The sequence below is a fragment of the Podarcis vaucheri genome (assembly GCF_965113315.1).
Source record: "Podarcis vaucheri genome assembly, chromosome: 1".
Taxonomy (NCBI): domain Eukaryota; kingdom Metazoa; phylum Chordata; class Lepidosauria; order Squamata; family Lacertidae; genus Podarcis; species Podarcis vaucheri.
The window spans coordinates 78,788,762-78,807,381 of record NC_138759.1 but is presented as its reverse complement, the minus strand read 5'-3'; the positions used below and the strand labels follow the sequence as shown (position 1 = coordinate 78,807,381).

The window sequence follows — 18,620 nt, the reverse complement described above, 5'->3', positions numbered from 1 at the left end:
GCATCAACTGTGAAATTGCTCCACAGCAGTTGTTGCCTAATCTGCTATTCTCCATTTAGTGGAGGTGGGCAAGCTACTTTGAGTGCCCTTGCTCCACCCGTATTAGGACTTTAAAAACAGGCAGCTACTGTGAGAGTGCAGAGGTCAATTGTTCATTTGTGTGTGTGTGTTTTTTTGGGGGGAGCTTTATTATTATTATTATTATTATTATTATTATTATTATTATTAAAAAGGAGCAGCACAAGCTTTTGTCCTGCATCAAGGTTTGCTTAGGCATGGCAGGTTAATGATTGGTAGCGGACTCTGCATGAGTCTGGTGGTTTATCCGCACAGAAGGCCTCATTCTTTTTATTACTCACTTTCCCTTTCTTCCTTTATTAGTGATAAACATTATGTTCTGGTTTCTCCTGTAAAAATCAGCACTGACAGGTTCTCCAAGTGTTGTTGTTTTTTTATGAGCCTTTTAAAACTGTAGACATCTTGCACATTGTTCACAGTGTAATGAGCTTGTTTTGCTCGCATGCCATTATACTCATACGCTTGCTTGCTATATTAGTACAAACACCCCTCAAGATGCTAGCCAATCTGTGTTCCACTGTAGCCCCCTTCACTAAGGGGAAGTGGGGCATAACTCTAGCCCCAGACATCATCACACAGCTTCTCTCTCCTGAGGTCCACACATTAAGCACTGGCGGCTGTGTAGGGAAACCTGAGTGCTGCATAGACCTCTTTGTGAGCTGGAGCCCTCTGATATCAGGATTCCAGCCTATGTGGAAAGAAGTTTGCTCTTGTAGTCTGTCCCCAGCAGATGTCAATGGCTAACAAGTAGCTGTTAGGACCAGGGAAGCAACAGGCCCATAGGAGCCAGAGCCAGCTATGTGATCCTGCTTCACCCTTATTCAGGTGGCGCTACCTTCATGTAATTAGCATGTGAAGGGGGCTTGCAATTTGCCTCTTCCAAGACTGCTGCACACCTTTTGGATAAGTAGCTCTTGAGTACAAATAATCATGATTTTTCAGTGTATGTAATAGTACACTGAATGCACTACACATGCAGTTGTGAAACATTATAACATATATGTATGAAATTTCAGTGTAGGAAATCCACAATGTGTAAAGTAAATACTATACTTGGATGCATAGTGGGCTTATTTTTGATTTTGTTCTTTTGTTTTTAAGCTTCTGTCATTAGCCTCACAAATATACTCGCCATCTTGAAAACCTGTTTTCAACTTGAGCTGGGCTGATATTTTCAGCACAGCTTTTCTCAGCAATTTGGGATGAATAGAAACTGCCTGGGAAAGCAGAGGGGAGCCTGGGAAAATATCCACACACCCCTTTATTTCTAATGTTTCACACTTTCCCTGGTCACATGAGGTTCATTTTAAAGCAGACACAAGGTGTGCTGGAACCAGCCCATCCTGCTGCAATTCCTGATGGAGCTGAGCAAGATGTCGATGAGACCATCCCCATCAGCATTCTGGCCTGCCCAAAAGCAGGAAGGCCCAGTTACCGCCGGAGGTATTGACATGCAGCATACCTGGTAAGCCAGGTCCTTTCCCAAAAACATTTTGGTGTATTCCCCCTCCTCCCTTGAGAATTTGGGGGAGAACTGGAGAGAGAAATTAGGCTCAGGTGATGGTAGGATATGAAAAAGGACTCTCTAGCTAACCGGAGTGTATAGCTGATAGACTTGGGACCAGAACCCATTTAGGGGTTTTAAGGCTTCCAAAACCCAACTCCAGTCGGAACTTTACTAGCTACATTTTGAAGCATCTGAAGTTTCTGGTCATTTTTGAAAGGCAGCCTGTTGCTTTTTAAAAGATGACTTGAGCCTTTTTGAGCTTGTGGAAAGGTAAGGTATATTATGCCACCCTTACATCATTCATTCTCATGTTTTTAATGTAAAAGAGCAGAGGGAGATGAGTTTCAAATTAGTGACTCAAGGATTATTTTAAGTAAATAGAGAATATATTTATTTTGGAAGCGAAGGTTGGAAGCTCTGTGTTTGTTTATGTATATACATTTGCCACACCTGTTTGCAAGCTTTGTTGGCATCCGTCTGTCTCAGGAGACAATGGAGGAGTGTGCCTTTGGGGGTAAGGTCAGTATGTTAGATGACTGTAGCACCTGCCGTAGCTGTAGAGACCTATGCAGGAGAGACATGCTTTGTTGCAGTTGGGGCAGATGAAGGCATCCAGTTGTGCTGCTGCAGATGCGCCATAGCATTTCTTCTCTCTGCACTCCTCCCAGTGGTCATTTCTCCTCTGGTCACTGCTATAGATACACAACTCAACTGCCTGTCTCCAGGCACTGCGGAGACAGTGCTTTAAGGGTGATCTTAAACATCACCTCAAAAGGCTGAGACTATGGTGCATGATTTGCCACAGGAAAAGTTCAGGGCGGGAAAAGGAGTCTTTTTACATCCACCCATTCATACCTTTCTATCTTATTTCATTGTGAGTCACACTCCATTACTGTCCTAATGTTTCTATCAATAAATGATGGATTTGCCAATGGTGGTTTAAGTTTAAAATTACTTGTGAAAGCTTAATGAAGCCAGCAAATCAGGAATTATATTTCAAATAAATTGCCTGTGACAGTTAAAAACTACAAGGCCAAAGTAATTTCAAGGGTGGCACTTTCTTCATCATCTCTCCTTTGCTGTTGGTTATGAATGGGGTAAAGGGGGGGGGGCTCTGTAGAAATTGCTCTTAACCTTTGTAGAGGAATTTAAAATCACTTCTTGCCACCAGCCAGGAACTCTCTGGTACTCTGGATTTATTCTCAGCATGGTGGAATAGGTAGCTTTTTAACCTGAGAAAAATAAAGCTTGCATAGGACATCTAGATAATAATGCCATCCTTCCATTTGTTAAACTTCCACCTGCTTTTATTGAGACAAGACAGACAAGACAAAATGTTCAAGATTGGCTTTTAATGAGCTGGCTTGGGCCACAATTTTTCATGTTTATTATGTTTGTATTTGTTTTTGATCTGCTTACAAGTTAGTAAATGTTGCATTTTCTCTTTTTAAAAAATATTTTTAATTGGTTTTTCAAATAAGAAATTTTTGAAAAAAGATACAACCCCCTTTAATAAACAGTTTCCACCCACCCATCTCCTCTGAGCCACAGATTCCTATGGGAAAACATAATTCCAGAGTTTCAAGTGTGTGGCTGGTGGATGCTACTGTAACTGATATTCTGTTGCATGTTTGATGAAAGGGTACCACGTCACTTTAAAATGTTTTCTCAACAGCCACACAATTTCCTTTGCTGCAAATGGAAAAACCCCTTTCCCCCAATCTGATGGTGGTGGTTGTTGCTCTTGTAAAAACAAAAAACCTCTGTTGCACATGTGGTTCATCCCATTTTAAGGCTAATATCCTTGCCTACCACTGCAGATTCCCCCCCCCACACACACACCTTGAGACTGGATCAAAGGTGTGTAGGGGGGACTTCTTCACCCTCTGTTCCAGAACATGGATTGCTTGGCCTGCTGTTTGATGGAGCCCTCCCCAGTATAACAAGATGGGTCTTCTGAATTTTGAGCATATTTCCCATTATTTTTGGCTATTAGGGTGTCTGGAAAACTTGTCTGGCCAATGTCAATATTCTATCCATCATGGAAGAATTCTACAAATTTTGAATTTTACTGGGGGCGTGTCTAAATATTTTTATCTGCCCTGAAAAGCGGTGGGTCACATATTTTATTAGATATTTCTCTTACTTCAGAAGACTTTATTTTATTTTATTTTGGCATGTTATACTGGCAAAGAATTATTTCTGTCACTAGCATGCTGGTGAAACTACTTTAGGAGAGGAATGGATTGCCCTTTTGAAGAGAGGGCAATCAAAAACAAATGAAAGCAAAGTAAGTGAGAAGTTATCCTGTCCAGCACAGCCCATGGAGTTGCCCCTAACCCCTTTATCATTTGTGACAGATCTACCGTTTTGTGGGAGTCTTTGCTCATTCTGGTGAATGATGAGACAACTCACCACTTGTGACAGAGGCCACTTCTGGGTAACCTTAATCATAATTGACAATGGCTTAGCTTGCCTGACTTGCCATCTAGATCCATTAAATGCAGTTTCTGTGGTGTGGTGTCTGAGCTTGTCTAGCAAGGAGCCACTCCTGAGAAAACATCTGGCTTCAGGTGAACATAAGGGTTTTAAAGTGAAATAGAACCCATTTTCTTGTTTGTTTCCAATTAGTGTATGGACCTTTATTTCACCATTTCCTGAAATGGCAGAATGTGCTGCAACTTGTTTTAGCCATTGCTGCATTTGGCTTAATGCAAAGTATGTTTTATCTACTCTCTCTCTCTCTCTCTCTCTCTCTCTCTGTGTGTGTGTGTGTGTGTGTGTAATCTCACTTTAGCAGTCAAATCCTGGGAACTGTAGTTTACCCCTCAGAGCTACAGTTCCCAGCACCCTTAAGAAATTACAGTTTCCATGATTCTGTGGGGGAAGCTATGTGCTTTAAGTGTGATTAAAATTGGTGATATGAATATGACAGCACTACATACAGCCTGTTCTGTTTATTTGTGAGCACTCTAGTTGGGGAAGCAGCTTCTTGCCCTGGGCCTTGTGAAAAATAAAGGAAAAACTAGGCTAAGAAGTTTTGTGCTCGGTGGACTTGCCACTTGTTCAGATGGTTTCCTCTCCTTACTTGATGGCATGGAACATAGCATTTATCCTTAAGCAGAAATTGCAATTGTAAATTCATTCTTTGCCATTCACTAGTTGTAAGCTTCCTACATATTTGGGGGCCTAACTGACCCTAAAAAGGTTCAATTCTATTAAAAAGGACATTGTGTGCTATGCATGATGAGTGGAATTCAACATCACTCTTCTAGATGTTCTGTCTGTGTACGTCACCAGAGGGAATGACCTCCCCTCCTCCCTCTTGCACTGTTCTGGGGGTTCCCCCGACTCCCCCCAAGCCAATTTGAGGTAGTGCATGGGAGGAGGAGAGAGGAAAAAGCCCTGTTGCACAAGTAGATGTTTGTTGGTACTGGTTAGGCGAACCCTGCCATGTTTTTATGTTACTTTATTTTTGTAAATCACCCTGTGAGCATTTTTTTATTTTGTATGGGGCAGTTTGAAAATGTGTAATAAACAGATAAATAAATTCGGTTCATTTGTAAATAAATTGGGCTAATGTAAGTGATAGGGGGCGTTAAAAATCCTGTACATCCAAAAAATAAGGTTCAAGTGAACACAGACATATATTCAAAATAATATGATATGAAGTTACAGTTAACACACCATGTTTGTATCACTATTGGAGAATGTGAGTTTAAAAACAGATTAAGTAAGGTACTGCATTCTGTGAACATACGTAAAAAAAAAAAATTCCTTCCTCCTCAGTGAATGTATTAATTGCCTTTTTCATGTGTCTCAAGGTGATTTGCAAACATATAAAAGCAGCTGAAATAATTTTTAAAACAGTACAAAACAACAACAGCTAAAGATGGATTTAAAAACAGTGCAAAATGAATACCTAAGGCAAAGAGACCTTTTCATCCAACAGGAGAAGCTTATAAAGCAGGTATTAAGTTGCTGTTCTTGCAGCAGTTAAGATAAAGGCTTGTTAATATTTTAGCCCTGATTTGCCAAGTAAATCTCTAGGCAGTTTTGAGTTGAAAAATGCACAGGTAAGGCATCAAGACCTAAGATAACTTCAATGGAAATGGCTAGCAAGCACCACTTTAGTTGCTTTGCATTGATGCAGTAGTTAAGGCAAGAGATAGTGGTTTTTTCAGTTCTGATTTTTTCTTACTATAGGAAGGGCCAACCTCCAAGAGTGCATTACCAAAAGGAAGGTCAGGAAGGTACTGTCTCTCAGAGGGTGGAATCAAAAGGCGAGCCAAGTTACCTGCAGGAAAAAATAACTCCGAAGGGTGAAAGGTAGAAAGGTCATTTCTAGAATGTTTGGGAAGGCAACATATCCAAAGTGATGGCATCCAAAGATTCACCAGGGAATGAGTGCAGCTACAAGAAGTCAGGAATATAATAATTAGGAGAATGATACCCATTGGCTTTGTGTTTTATTATTAATAAAATGATTTGATTTACTTTTCTGTGACAGCATTCAAAGTTGAAATAGAGCTATATTCTACCAATAAAAATAATGATATAAATTCTCAAAACAATCAGTTATAAAATGAGCAATAGCAAAAAATTAACAAAACCGCAAGACCAATGTGTGGTTTCAGGACCATGGATAGTACTCACTCAGCTAAGTTATCTCGTGGAGTATACCGTGTTAGGTCTTGAGTATACCGTGTTAGGCTGCATATGTACTATATACATTTGAAGCATATTACTTTCATTGGAGCTGTAGTTTAAGGATTATGAGAATTGTAAATCTGTGAGTGGTAAACAACAGTTCCCAGGATTCTTTGGGGAAAACAATGTGCTTTAAATATATGAAGGCTACGTAATCATTAACTGGAGGCCTTGCCCTTTGAGTGCCTCCTTCTGCAGCTGTTGGTTCCTTCCGGGTAATGGAGTTCCCAGCTGTGGGGATTTTCCCTCGGGGTTTCTTAAGCCCCCCAAGAGTCTGTGGGCCACCCATCAAAGTCTGATGGCAGAAATATCTCCTTGGGGCTCAGTAGAGGTTGAAGTGTCTGCAGATTCACTTGGGATTGTTTGGGCTAAGGAGTGGGTCCTTCTCAGAGCTCCTGTTGCCACAGGACTCTGCCTCTGAGGAGTCCTGGGCCAGGAAAATAACCATTCCATGATCAACTGATTGACAGTCCTATGTTTTTAATACTGTGATTCAATTGTGGTCTATTTGAAACCAACACTACTTTACTAAAGTGTTTTTTTCCAAGCATAGGAGAGTTGAAAAAGTGTCATTAAGGTCCATGGAGTGGATATTTTCTGTTATCACTTCCCCTCCCACAGAGCCTTCATTAGGCCTTCCCTGCCACCAGGAAGAGGCAGGAGTTGCAGATCACCCACCTGCCTGGGTGAGATGATAACCCATTCATTCCCAGGAGCAAAAACACCTGGTTCTGCAAAGCAGCACACATCAGGGTGTGTTGGGTGGGGGGCATTCTCGTTTATGTTCACCATGGAAACTGCAAAGTCATAAATGAACATCTAAGGCTGGGAGAGACATTTTTACACCATCATTGCGCCCACCCCCAATGCCTTTGTAAGTCGCTACTGCCTTTAAAAAAAAATCGTGCAGTTATTATGTATTGATTTTTGCATATTATCAGTTGCCTTTGAACCCTGTGATCAAGCAGCTAGGCAGAACTCCAACTATTTTAATTAGTTAACAATTGCTAGGACAAAACAACAACAACAACAACAACAACACCTCCACAGAAGGAGCTTTGTTTTTTGGAGCTGTTCCCAAAATCTAAATGTGCGTCTTTCTTGGTCTCTGCTTAAGCATGATGAAGTTTTATATGTAATATGTACCACAGATTATCAGGTGTATAGCAGGACATTAGAACTACCCAGTTAAAATTGTCCTATGGATGAGTAAACAAATGAAGCTGTTGGAGAGAGAAGAGTCGAGCTCTCTTGAAATGCATCGAATTAGCAATCTGTTCATGAGGTCTGTACAGACGGTTGCTCGTTCTTTTTTATTCTTCCATATACTTTGGCAGGGAAAGGAAGGGTCAGTCAGGATGTAGGCTGTGCTATGTCTGTGCCCTGTGAAATATTCTGCAGATGGGTACTGCATGCGGTTTATGACCCCAGATTTTATCTTTGTCCCCTTCTGCTTTCCTTGATTTTGAAATGAGGTTTTTAAACACTGTGCCATCTTTGCATGTTATGAATATGAACCCCAGCTTGTCTCCCAGCAGGATTCCTTGTGAAAGAGAGATCTGAACCTTAAGTCTATGACAAATGCTGACTTTGATAACTGATCTCGTGGGCTGTTTGTTTCATTGACGTCCTGATAGAACTGCAAACAGAACTGGCATTTATTTGCCTTGGGGGTTGTCTTGTCTGCATTTTCTGGGCAGCACTCTGCTTCCCCTTTTGATGAGCTTTAGGCAAAGAAGGCAAGAGCTCTTAATTGGGCTGGCCCATTAAGAGTGGTCCCATGGTATTTGCTTTTCTGAAATGGCATTGCTCCCACTGGGCCACTTTTGAGGGTCACTAACAGCTTGCTGCCTCTTATTGAAACTCAGTGGCTTTTTTTTTTTAAAGGGAAAATAAATACTAACTGAACTACAACTCTCTGCCCCCTCTCATCTGTCAGGCAAGCTGTCTCTGGATTTTTATTTTTATTTTAGAAATTCCACCTAGCCTTGAAAGATCACAAAAATCTTAAGTGGCCATTATTCCTCCACCCAACTTAAAGAAGTTGTTGGGCTGAATACCTCAGCCCGACACTAATCAGAAATGAAACTTTAAATCACACTTTTAGTTTAAGCAACAGGTGGTGCATATATTCACTATTTTCCAGTTTCAGGTCAGTCTTGTAGACAGCACAGTAGAAAATTTGAATAGCCTTTCCTCAACGTCCTTTGACTAACAAACATGGAATAACTCCATGAGCAAGAAGACTATGTTATATCCAGTTTGACAGGTCCTTCTACATTTGGGTTTGGGTATACTGGTCAGGGGTACCTTTACATTTACGTTTATACACTTATGCAACTAAAACTGCAAAGGAGGCAGCAATGACGATGCACCTCACTCCCAGGTTTTAGAGTCTAGGTGCAAGTACACAGTTGGGAGAGCGAAGCACTCTGCTCATGTTCAACACACACTTCCCATGTTCTAAGGCTAGATCTGGCATTAAAACAAGTTATTGCATGTTAGTGAGTCTGGAAAGGAGAGGAAATGATATGTGTAGTTTTTATGTAGCCAGTGTTAGAAAACTCAGATATGAAAGCTAGGAGCTAAATGGCACCTTAATCCTAGGTTATGGGCACAACAATGGAATATCTAGGCATGGGATTTTTTAATATAACAAGCATACAGAGCTGAAAATGAATGAACTGCAGCTAAAATATTATGTTCATTTTTCACATGGTCTAGTCCTTACCCTGCCAACCCCCCTAATATTCTTAGGAGGGTCTCTTCTCCAGAGAGTAGCTGAAAGTGGGGAGACAGAAAAAGGTCCTCCTTTCCTTCCACTCTGCAGTTTTAATCTGAAATTTTAGGCGCAGTACTGTGCCCAAAGCCCAGAAATTGCTTGTGCTAATGAAACTCCCTGTCACAAAAGGCACCTAGAACAATGGGGGTTTCGAACACTGTATGGAGCATAATGATCTCATAGTGTTTTCCAATTGCATTTTCAGTCCAAATGCAGATGTCAGCCTGAACAAGCTTGGTATGACTTAATTTCTCATACAATCCACCACTTGAGTTGATTCCAGGTTATCATGATGGTCACATTGGGTTCCTATTGGGCTCCTATTTGGTTCTATCCTTCCTTAACTAGTGCTTTGTCAAGATGTGTCCAAGATGTGTGCAATATACCAAGCTAAATTAGGTAATTAAGGAGCTACCATCTTGGTATTGTATCCCATAATGGGCCATTGTGCCCAGGGCTGAGAAACATTCCTGACAGCCACCAGACAATAGCCTTCACCATTCTGGTGCCCTCCAGACTTTATGGACTACAACTCCCAACATGCCTAGCCAGTATGGCATGCTGACTGAGGCTGATGGAACTTGTGGTCCAAAACATCTGGCGGTCACTGGGTTGGTGAAGGTTGTGAAACAAGGTCAGCAGTATAGATTCGATTAGTAGTGTAGTGAAATCTTTGCTGAGAATAGTAATTCAGATAGATAAATTTCACCATCTTATTCTGATTATTTATTCATCACATTTATCACAAAGGTCTCAAGGTGACTTACAATAACACAAAGAAATAACATAAAAACTGCATGCACTAGAGCACAATATAAACTGATCACACTCCAATTCCTAACAATTAACACACACTCCAGTTTCCCAGTGTGCAGGATCACTATTAAAACATCAAACCAACAAAACCATAAAGCAGCAGAAGAGAATATTAACAATTAAGAAAACAATTTTTATTTTGACCACTGTAGTTTGCTGTTTTAGACTCAGCAGTAGAGTATTTTTGATTCTCAAATAGTATAATTTTTACCCCCAAGTTGTACAATTTTTGTATTAATACTCCCCCACCCCCTTTGCTTCTATGTTAACTAAATGGATAATACAGGTAATTGACCCAAAGGTTATTCTCTTGAGATTGCTTCACCGAATGGCTCTGTGGGCATAGGGCCAATTCTTTCATCTCTACATAAACCAAAAGCTCTTCCTTTGCTGTCTGACAATTCCTGCCTGGGATTATATACACAGTGTTTCTGTTCTGCTCAATTTAAAATCATACAGTGGTCATTAGTTTTAACAATGGAAATGATGACTTTCCCTGTTGATCTGCTTCTGCCTCATGTAGCCTTTGTAAAAGCTAATTGGAATTCTATCTCTATTGACAAGTTCATCCCAGGTTGTGAGGGGTTCCTGTTCTTTGCTTTGACAAAGCAAGTTAATAACTGGCTGTTTAACTTATATGAAGGTGTGGCTGGCGCCCACAATGTTTGACATAATTTGATGTGCCAGTGCCAAGGGTGAATTGATTATTACAATCACAAAAATCAGTCAGCGTTAAAATGAATAGTAGACTACCTTATTGTCCATATATGACATGCATTTTCTTCATTCTTGATTTCCACAATTTCCACCCATGTGATCTTTTGTGAGTGGTAGGAGCCCCTGCACAGCCGATCCTAGGATACCTGGAGGATTCAAAGGCTGCAGCCTTTATGGTGATGTAGGGCCTATAAATGCTTCGTCACCCCAATAATAACAACCCATTAGAACAGCAGCCTCTCTGTTCAGCAGCAGAACTGCTACATAATCAACAGTAGGCCAAGACCTGACTATGTGGTTTTTCTGTCCCATACGTGCATGTTATGTCATTTCCCATTGCAGCTTAAGTTTTTGTATCGTCCTGCAAAATATGGTATTTTAGCAACCTATACCTTTGTCACAGCTAATTATTATCTCAGCATCTTAAACTGCTGATTTACTCTTTTGCTCTTGGTTTCTGTTTTTAAGCTTGGAAAGTAATGCCTTGATATTGCAAATGCTTTCTTCTGCTCAGCAGCATGCCAGGTCAGTTTGCTAGTCAATATGAAATGCTGCCAGCTTAAAAGAGCTTCAGCAGATCAGACAGCAAGGTGCTTTATTTTGGGATGGTGGAAGGGAAGGGAAATACCGTATTTTTTGCTCTATAAGACTCACTTTTTCCATCCTAAAAAGTAAGGGGAAATGTGTGTGCGTCTTATGGAGCGAATGCAGGCTGCGCAGCTATCCCAGAAGCCAGAACAGCAAGAGGGATTGCTGCTTTCACTGTGCAGCGATCCCTCTTGCTGTTCTGGCTTCTGAGATTCAGAATATTTTTTTTCTTGTTTTCCTCCTCCAAAAACTAGGTGCGTCTTGTGGTCTGGTGCGTCTTATAGAGTGAAAAATACGGTAACTGAAACACAGAAAATATAAATGAAGAAGTACAGCCATGTATAATGATTTTATTTATACAGCATAAGACAAATTTCTAAAATTGAATGTTAATCTAAAACAGGGGTCAGCAAACTTTTTCAGCAGGGGGCCGGTCCACTGTCCCCCAGACCTTGTGGGGGACCAGACTATATTGGGGGGGGGGATGAACGATTTCCTATGCCCCACAAATAACCCAGAGATGCATTTTAAATAAAAGTACACCTTCTAAAACACCAGGCAGGCCCCACAAATAACCCAGAGATGCATTTTAAATAAAAGTACACCTTCTAAAACACCAGGCAGGCCCCACAAATAACCCAGAGGTGAATTTTAAATAAAAGGACACATTCTACTCATGTAAAAACATGCTGATTCCCAGACCGTCAGGAATTTAGAAGGTGATTGGGCCACATGGGTAGTTTGCCTACCCATGATCTAAAACAATTCAGATCTGATCCCAAATTAGCCTCTCCCCTGGCAGGTGTGCCTTTGATATAGTTTCACATCCAGGACTTATCCTAAAATAAAGTCTCCGTGTAACGTTCACTTTCATGGCCAGTTCATGTACTGAATAATGTCCTAGCCCAGTATTAAGCTGTCCTCATCTAGTAGTACAATCAATCACATCTTTTCCCCAGGAGAAAGCGGGGCTCCTGCAAATGACCTTATAGATTAGGTGCTCTCTATTTACATTCAATTTCCAGCTCCGCGCTATCTGTAGAGAATGATTATCAAGGCATGAAATTAGAAGTTTCACCCAGTGGGAAACAATTGGATATTTTGTCATTTCTTTACAGCTTCTTCTCCCTTGTTAGTGGGGAGGAGGGAAGCAATCATCAGAAAGGTCAGAAATATTTACTTACCAATATCAAGACACTGCCTAGGAGGCTTTCCTCAGTATGAAATAATTGCTGCTTGGGCTCTCAGTAATTGGGAGGGTGGGGGTGAAGAGAATGTGATGCACTAGAGAGCAGTGGGGCCTGAAATTAGAATTTCTGTCCACAGGTGGGAATCCATGGGAATGCTGCTGTTAAGCTCAGCATTTTTTATATATATGTTTAAAGAAATCAACCCATGCTTCCTTCATCCAGACACTGTTGCTCAATGCTGGACAAGAGTAATAATGACACTAAGGACATTGTTTCTAAAAAATAGGGATGGGTGTGTATTTAATAAAGAAATCCCTGTGATGCTGAGGTACAAAGAATCTGCTCATAGTGTCTAAATCTACATTTTATGTTCCAGTGCTTTCTGGAAGCTGTCTTTCCACAGCTCCTCCTCCAAAGGGAGGCAACACTTCCACAGAGTCATGGCCTCCGTGGCCTCCTCTGCCTCAAAGCTGCAAAGTCTCTGCATTTTTCTCCACTCCAGGCTTTCATTTTATTACCTATTAATATATATGATTTATTTGATTGTAAACACTTCAAGACTACTACTTCTTTTTTTAAAAAAAAGTGGGAAGCAATGTATTCATTTAATAGGCCTCACCAGGAGTCCACCAATGACCCCCTCCTGCTCCCAGAAGGCATCGTGTGGCAGCCACTGGCTGAAGAGCTCTTCTGTTAGATTTACATGCCCTTCAGATTCCATGGGTCACTCCTCTTTCCCATACCCAGGCCCAGAGTCCCCTGTAGGAATGACGACCAGGACCACAACACCTTCAGCTACCATTCCTCTCAAATCACAGGAGGCAGCCAATATCATTGTTGGCTTCACAGCCCTTTTTATATCTTCCCTCCAATCCATAAAAACTGGCTGCAGCAGGCAGCATTATGTTTCCTCCAGAGTCCAAGCGCCTCCTATATCATTCTGCCTTTCCCCAGTTCTAAACACAGATAACGCTACTTTCCTTCCACCCTGCTGCTTCTGCTGTGAGGAATATATTGATGCAAATGGAGCTAGAAAGACTCCTACAGCACAAACTCTTCCTTGGTGTCTTTCTTGGAACTGTTTCACCCCCAGCAGCTACCTAAAATATTTCTTACTTTCTCAAATGCAAGTCACTGGAGCTGTGTGAACATCATCCGCCTGACAAGATTCAAAAACTGATGAGGTGGGGGGGGTATAGCTTATTATGCACCATTGTCTACACTGGATGGGTGGATAGTTGGATAGTTGGGAGTGGGAGAAGAAAGGACTACTCTGAATGTAAGCACATACTGTAGATGCCCAAACGAGGACACCTAAAAATGAGCCTCACACATATGAACTGATCTGCTGGAAAATAAGATACAAGGCATCTGGTTAATTTTAAATGGTTGGTTACAAAAAAAAAAAAAAATCTTGCATGTTTCACAGTAGCTCAGATGCTCTTGTAACTAAACATTAGAATGATCTGTCATTTCTAATATGAGTTACATTGCTATAAGGTAGCATTTTAAGCATTTTGTAATCTGCAGCATATTTATCTGTATGATACCCTGAGCTATGAAAGAGACTTTATCTCAGTTGCATGTACAGAATGTTTTGCTCTTCTCAAGGCTATTTTAATTTTTTCTATTGTATCTGGAAGCCGCCTTGTGTCTTGGTCTGGGGAAAAGGGCAGGATATAGTATAAATAAGTATAACAACAACAACAACATGTATTTGCTAGAACTCCTGAGTATGCTTTGCTAAGTCAAATCAAGAATGGTGGTGTTTAAAGTAGTGATAATGGCTAATCATTCAGAATATTCAAGCTAGTAAACATTTGTGGCACAAAGTTGGTGTTATGAAATGCGTGCTGCAACTTGCATTTACTGTTTTTAACCAGGTATTCTGAAAACTGGGCCACCCCTGGTGGTTAACCTGCTTCTGATCAGTCTGTGGTTGGTACACCTTCATGCCAGACATCAGTATAGTAACTGATAGCAACTAATTCTTCAATACAGTGAGAATAATCCATGCAATATATGCACATATTTGTTTGGGCTTTTTAGCACAGTGGGAAGGGGCTCAGCCAGAAAAATCTGCTGTGCCTTGAGGGGTATTAATTAACCCATAAGCTTTTTCCTGTCACTCAGGTTAACTTGTGTCCTGGGAAAAGGTGAAGATCTCCCAGATGTTGTCACCTGCTGCTACTGATTTCTATTTATACAAGTTGCACATTAGTGATTTTCTTACATGGTACAATGTCGAACAGAAATGCATGGTTAAGCAATCTATTATGGTAAAATGAGAAAATGTGTTAAAGCACACCTGAGCTAACAAAATATTCCTGTGGATCCTTCAGGCATTTTACAAATGTTGACTTGGGGTTATTAAAAATTATTGATCTGAAACAGGGCATGAAGATTACATTAAGTAGGGCAACATCTGAATCCTAGTCAGAGGGATTATCATGCCGTGCAACTGTGTCAAATGCTTTGCAGAAAAGCAACCTTGGCATTTTGCATTTCATTAAGTTTGCTGCTTAGACACTTTTCTGCTTTTTTTAGTTTGGGCACTCCTATTCCATATTAATCTGCAGGTGAAGTGTACTTTGATATAGCAGCCACCTATTATGAAGATCAGCATTTCCAAGCTGCCTTATTTCTAAGCTGGCATATCTTATTTACCTGTCAGATGCCTTCAATTTCATGGCTGCCTTTTTTGCACTCCTTCTCTTTATTTTTACTTCCACAGTTCATTTTAAAAAAATGTATTTATTTTCCAAGTGGGGTGTACTTTGTTATCAATTAACTCCATTACTAAGGAAAATGAGTGCCCATTTACGTTCACTGGTCACCCAGGGAACTCATTTTTATCCCCTTGGCTGTTCCTTCAGCACAGTTTTTTTCTCCCTTATTACATGATCCAAGCCAGTGAGGTATCAGATAGAGGATGGCAAATTTCCACGTAGCCTGTCAGATTTGGCTACATGACACCAGCAAGCTGGTTCAGAGTGATGGGAAACACTTCCTGTGCTTGGTTCATGCCGATGCCACCATAGGTAATTAGAATTGACTGCATAGTGATGCTATATAGACATGCAAATGCAGAGGGCAGGATATATTTCCTTGACACTTAGTTGGGTGACCATGGTTCATAGTGCTTCTCATGGGATCAAAATGTTTGTGAAAAGTGGCTTCTGCATGTCGGCTCCGCCCTAAGCTCTTCATATAGAAATAACCATTTTTTTATTAAGGTGAACTACTATTGGAAATGTGATATCTAAAATGCATCTATCCACTCTGCAATATTGATAATGTTCCACAATACTGAGCTATTTGACACACTGTTATTTTGAAACTTATTATACAATACAGAATGTGCTAAAAAAATGTAAGGAAGGAGGCATCTTTTCTACACCAGAGAAAGCAAGATCCTCATCAATAAATATTCTATATATAGCAAAGTTATTAAGTAAAGAGGACTGAATGAATGGAAAAGGCCAGCATTGTTCCTTCAAAACTTCCTTGATACTAAAAAAGCCAGATCCATGGCTCAGAGAATCAGAGGAAGAGTCAGGATATGGGCTAGGTGCTGAGGCCATTTTCACATCAGATGCACGTTTGCCCAGATCCCACCTAGTTCTTTCTTTGCCACATTTTGCACACAAATCCCACCTTCAGTGCAATCATCACCATGGCTTTTCAGAGGAGTCTGCTTTAAAAGTGTCATTTTGGAGTTTTCAAGGTCTAGCATACTTACATGCAACCGTATGTGCTTCATTTCCAGATTGATAAGTATGCTCAGCGGGACCTGAAGAAAGGGCTTCATTTATATGGAACTGATGGAAATATTGGCCTAACTAATGCATGGAGCATCATACAAACAGATGTAAGCTTGCGTTGTTGTTCTTTTTGTCTTTTATCCATCTGCACACAATATATCCTTTTGGCTTTGAATTTCCAGCATAATGGGATTTCATATTGGTTTCTAAAAGTGTTCTTGGGACTGCTTCAGCCCTATAAATATGTGGCACTTATTAGGCATCATGACCCTGGTACACAGGTACTTACCTATGAACCAGGACATGTAGCCTAATAGTCCTACCACATCTGCATCAAAATTTACCTGCAGTGGATTCGTTAGCAGCTTTGGACTTATTTTCATCTGCTCTTCTTCATGCAGACATGCATAAAGACATGGGCAAATTGTCTAAAAGCGCCTATTTTTAGTAGCATGGGCAGGCAGTGAAAATTCATTAAAGGGGGTAGAACCAAGCCACTCCATCTCACGAGTGATTTTAATGCACAGAAGATGTCACATTTCCATTATAATTTTGGAACAGTAGTGGATACAATGGGAAATGAGCTCATCTGGTCTCTCTGGCAGTTTATATGGTAGAACCTTTTGATTTCTCCATTTTTCTCTTCTTTGCCTGAGGCACCTTTCCATATGTCAGGGAGCAAAGAAAGAGAACATTTCCCTTATCTCTGTATTTGTTTAATATATATTGTATACCGTGATGATGCACCACTACTCCCAGACCTTTTAAATGTAGAAATGAGTCCCATCAATGTTGGTGATGTGGACTTGGGGAGTTCAAGATATGAACTCCATCTTAGGCAAATTGTGAGCCAAGACCAAACCTCTCTGGAGTTTGGTATCAGTTTATTACTAGCTCAAACCTGGCTCTGGTCCCAGCATCAGCCCTCCACAGTGTCATCTCTTATGCTCAAAAATATTTATTCATACTGTTTCTATACCATCTTTCAAGGTTGTTCACAGTAATAAAAATAATCATAAACACAGCAAACCATATAAAACACAGTAAACGCAAAACGTACTGGGACAGGCATGACAGTGACAGCATTGTGGATACCAAATGCTGTTGGATGGCCATCTGTTAGTTATTATAGTCATACCTCGAGTTGAATACGCTTCAGGTTGAGCGCATTTGAGTTGCGCTTCGCGGCAACCCGGAAGTAACGTAGCGCGTTACTTCCGGGTTTCACCGCTCGCGCATGCGCAGACACTCAAAATGACGTCACGCGCATCCGCGCAAGTGGCAAAATATGACCTGCGCATGTCTTGCGTTCCATTCGGGATGCGAACAAGGCTCCGGAACTGTGCTGGGATGCCTGCATTGCAGGAAGTTGGACTAGATGGCACTTGAGGTCCCTTCCACTTCTACAGTTCTATGATTCTAAAACCCAATACATAAAATAAAATAATCTGAATGTGTTAATCCATAATAAAAATACTAAAATAGTATTTCAATATGCACTGCAGTTTTTAGGCTGTCTGATGTGCTCTGTGGCTTCCCTTGATGTGAGTAATTGCTCCAGATTTATTGCAATTAATCACTGGGAATCCTTGTGTTTAAATATTCCTTTTGTACTCAACACAATAGGAGAGGTTTGTCATAATCCCAGTGGCTTGTTCTCTTTCTATCTTGAGTAGCTACATTGTCTGCCAAGATTCCTCTTATACATTTTCATGGATGTGCATTCCCAATCCTATATTGCTGTGACATATTGCTTTGCACAAATGGGAAATGCTATTAATTTTAGGAACTCTGGAAGAGCAAGGAACTAAAGGAGTTATTGCAGGGAGTATATATTAATCCAATTTCAAGAAAGGTAGTGCAAAAAAATCAATAACCTATTCAACATAGCCCATGGGGGGCCAGAATAAGGAACCCCTTTAAAATATATGGTGGCTGTAATAAGACATTCAATTACTCAAGAAACTAATTCTGAAAACAAAAACAAGAGCCCAGTTTTGAAATACTGTAAATTATATTGGATTTCTCTGTTAGTGCCATAGACTTGATCCTTTACAAAGTAGTAAATAAACATCCACCTTAGAAGATTTTATCCGGAGGGATTTGAGAGGCAAGAAGGCACAGCAGCAAATCTCCCAATCACAAGGGATGAGAGACTATCATGAATCTGCTTAGCACCACCACCACCCTTCTTTTTTCCTGTGTGGACAACAGAGTTACGAATAATTTTGATCACAGTTGGTATACCACACCTTTCCTTTTATTGTTCCACAAGATGGTACTGGGATACTTTGAAATTCAAGTATCCAACCAAGCTTTTCTTAGTTCAAAATTGTCACATCCCAAGTAGTGATGAGTGTTCCTTGCCTGCCACTGACCTCCAATGCTTTCAGAATAAGCTACAGTTATTTCCCCCCAAAATGAGAAAATCACTTCCCTTTCTCACACCGTGTTGTGGTTGTGAGTGA

At 40.6% G+C, this 18,620-nt stretch overlaps 1 protein-coding gene across 11 annotated transcripts in view; it reads left to right on the top strand.

The window, feature by feature from the left end:
• The window catches only part of TSPAN4 (tetraspanin 4), a 486,061-nt gene that overhangs the window by 463,245 nt on the left and 4,196 nt on the right, over window positions 1-18,620 (top strand). For all 11 annotated transcript variants that reach the window (XM_082230629.1, XM_082230623.1, XM_082230627.1 and 8 more), the window contains one exon: window positions 16,158-16,259. In XM_082230629.1, coding sequence (XP_082086755.1) covers window positions 16,158-16,259 — 102 coding nt within the window. The remainder of the gene's footprint in view (window positions 1-16,157; window positions 16,260-18,620) is intronic.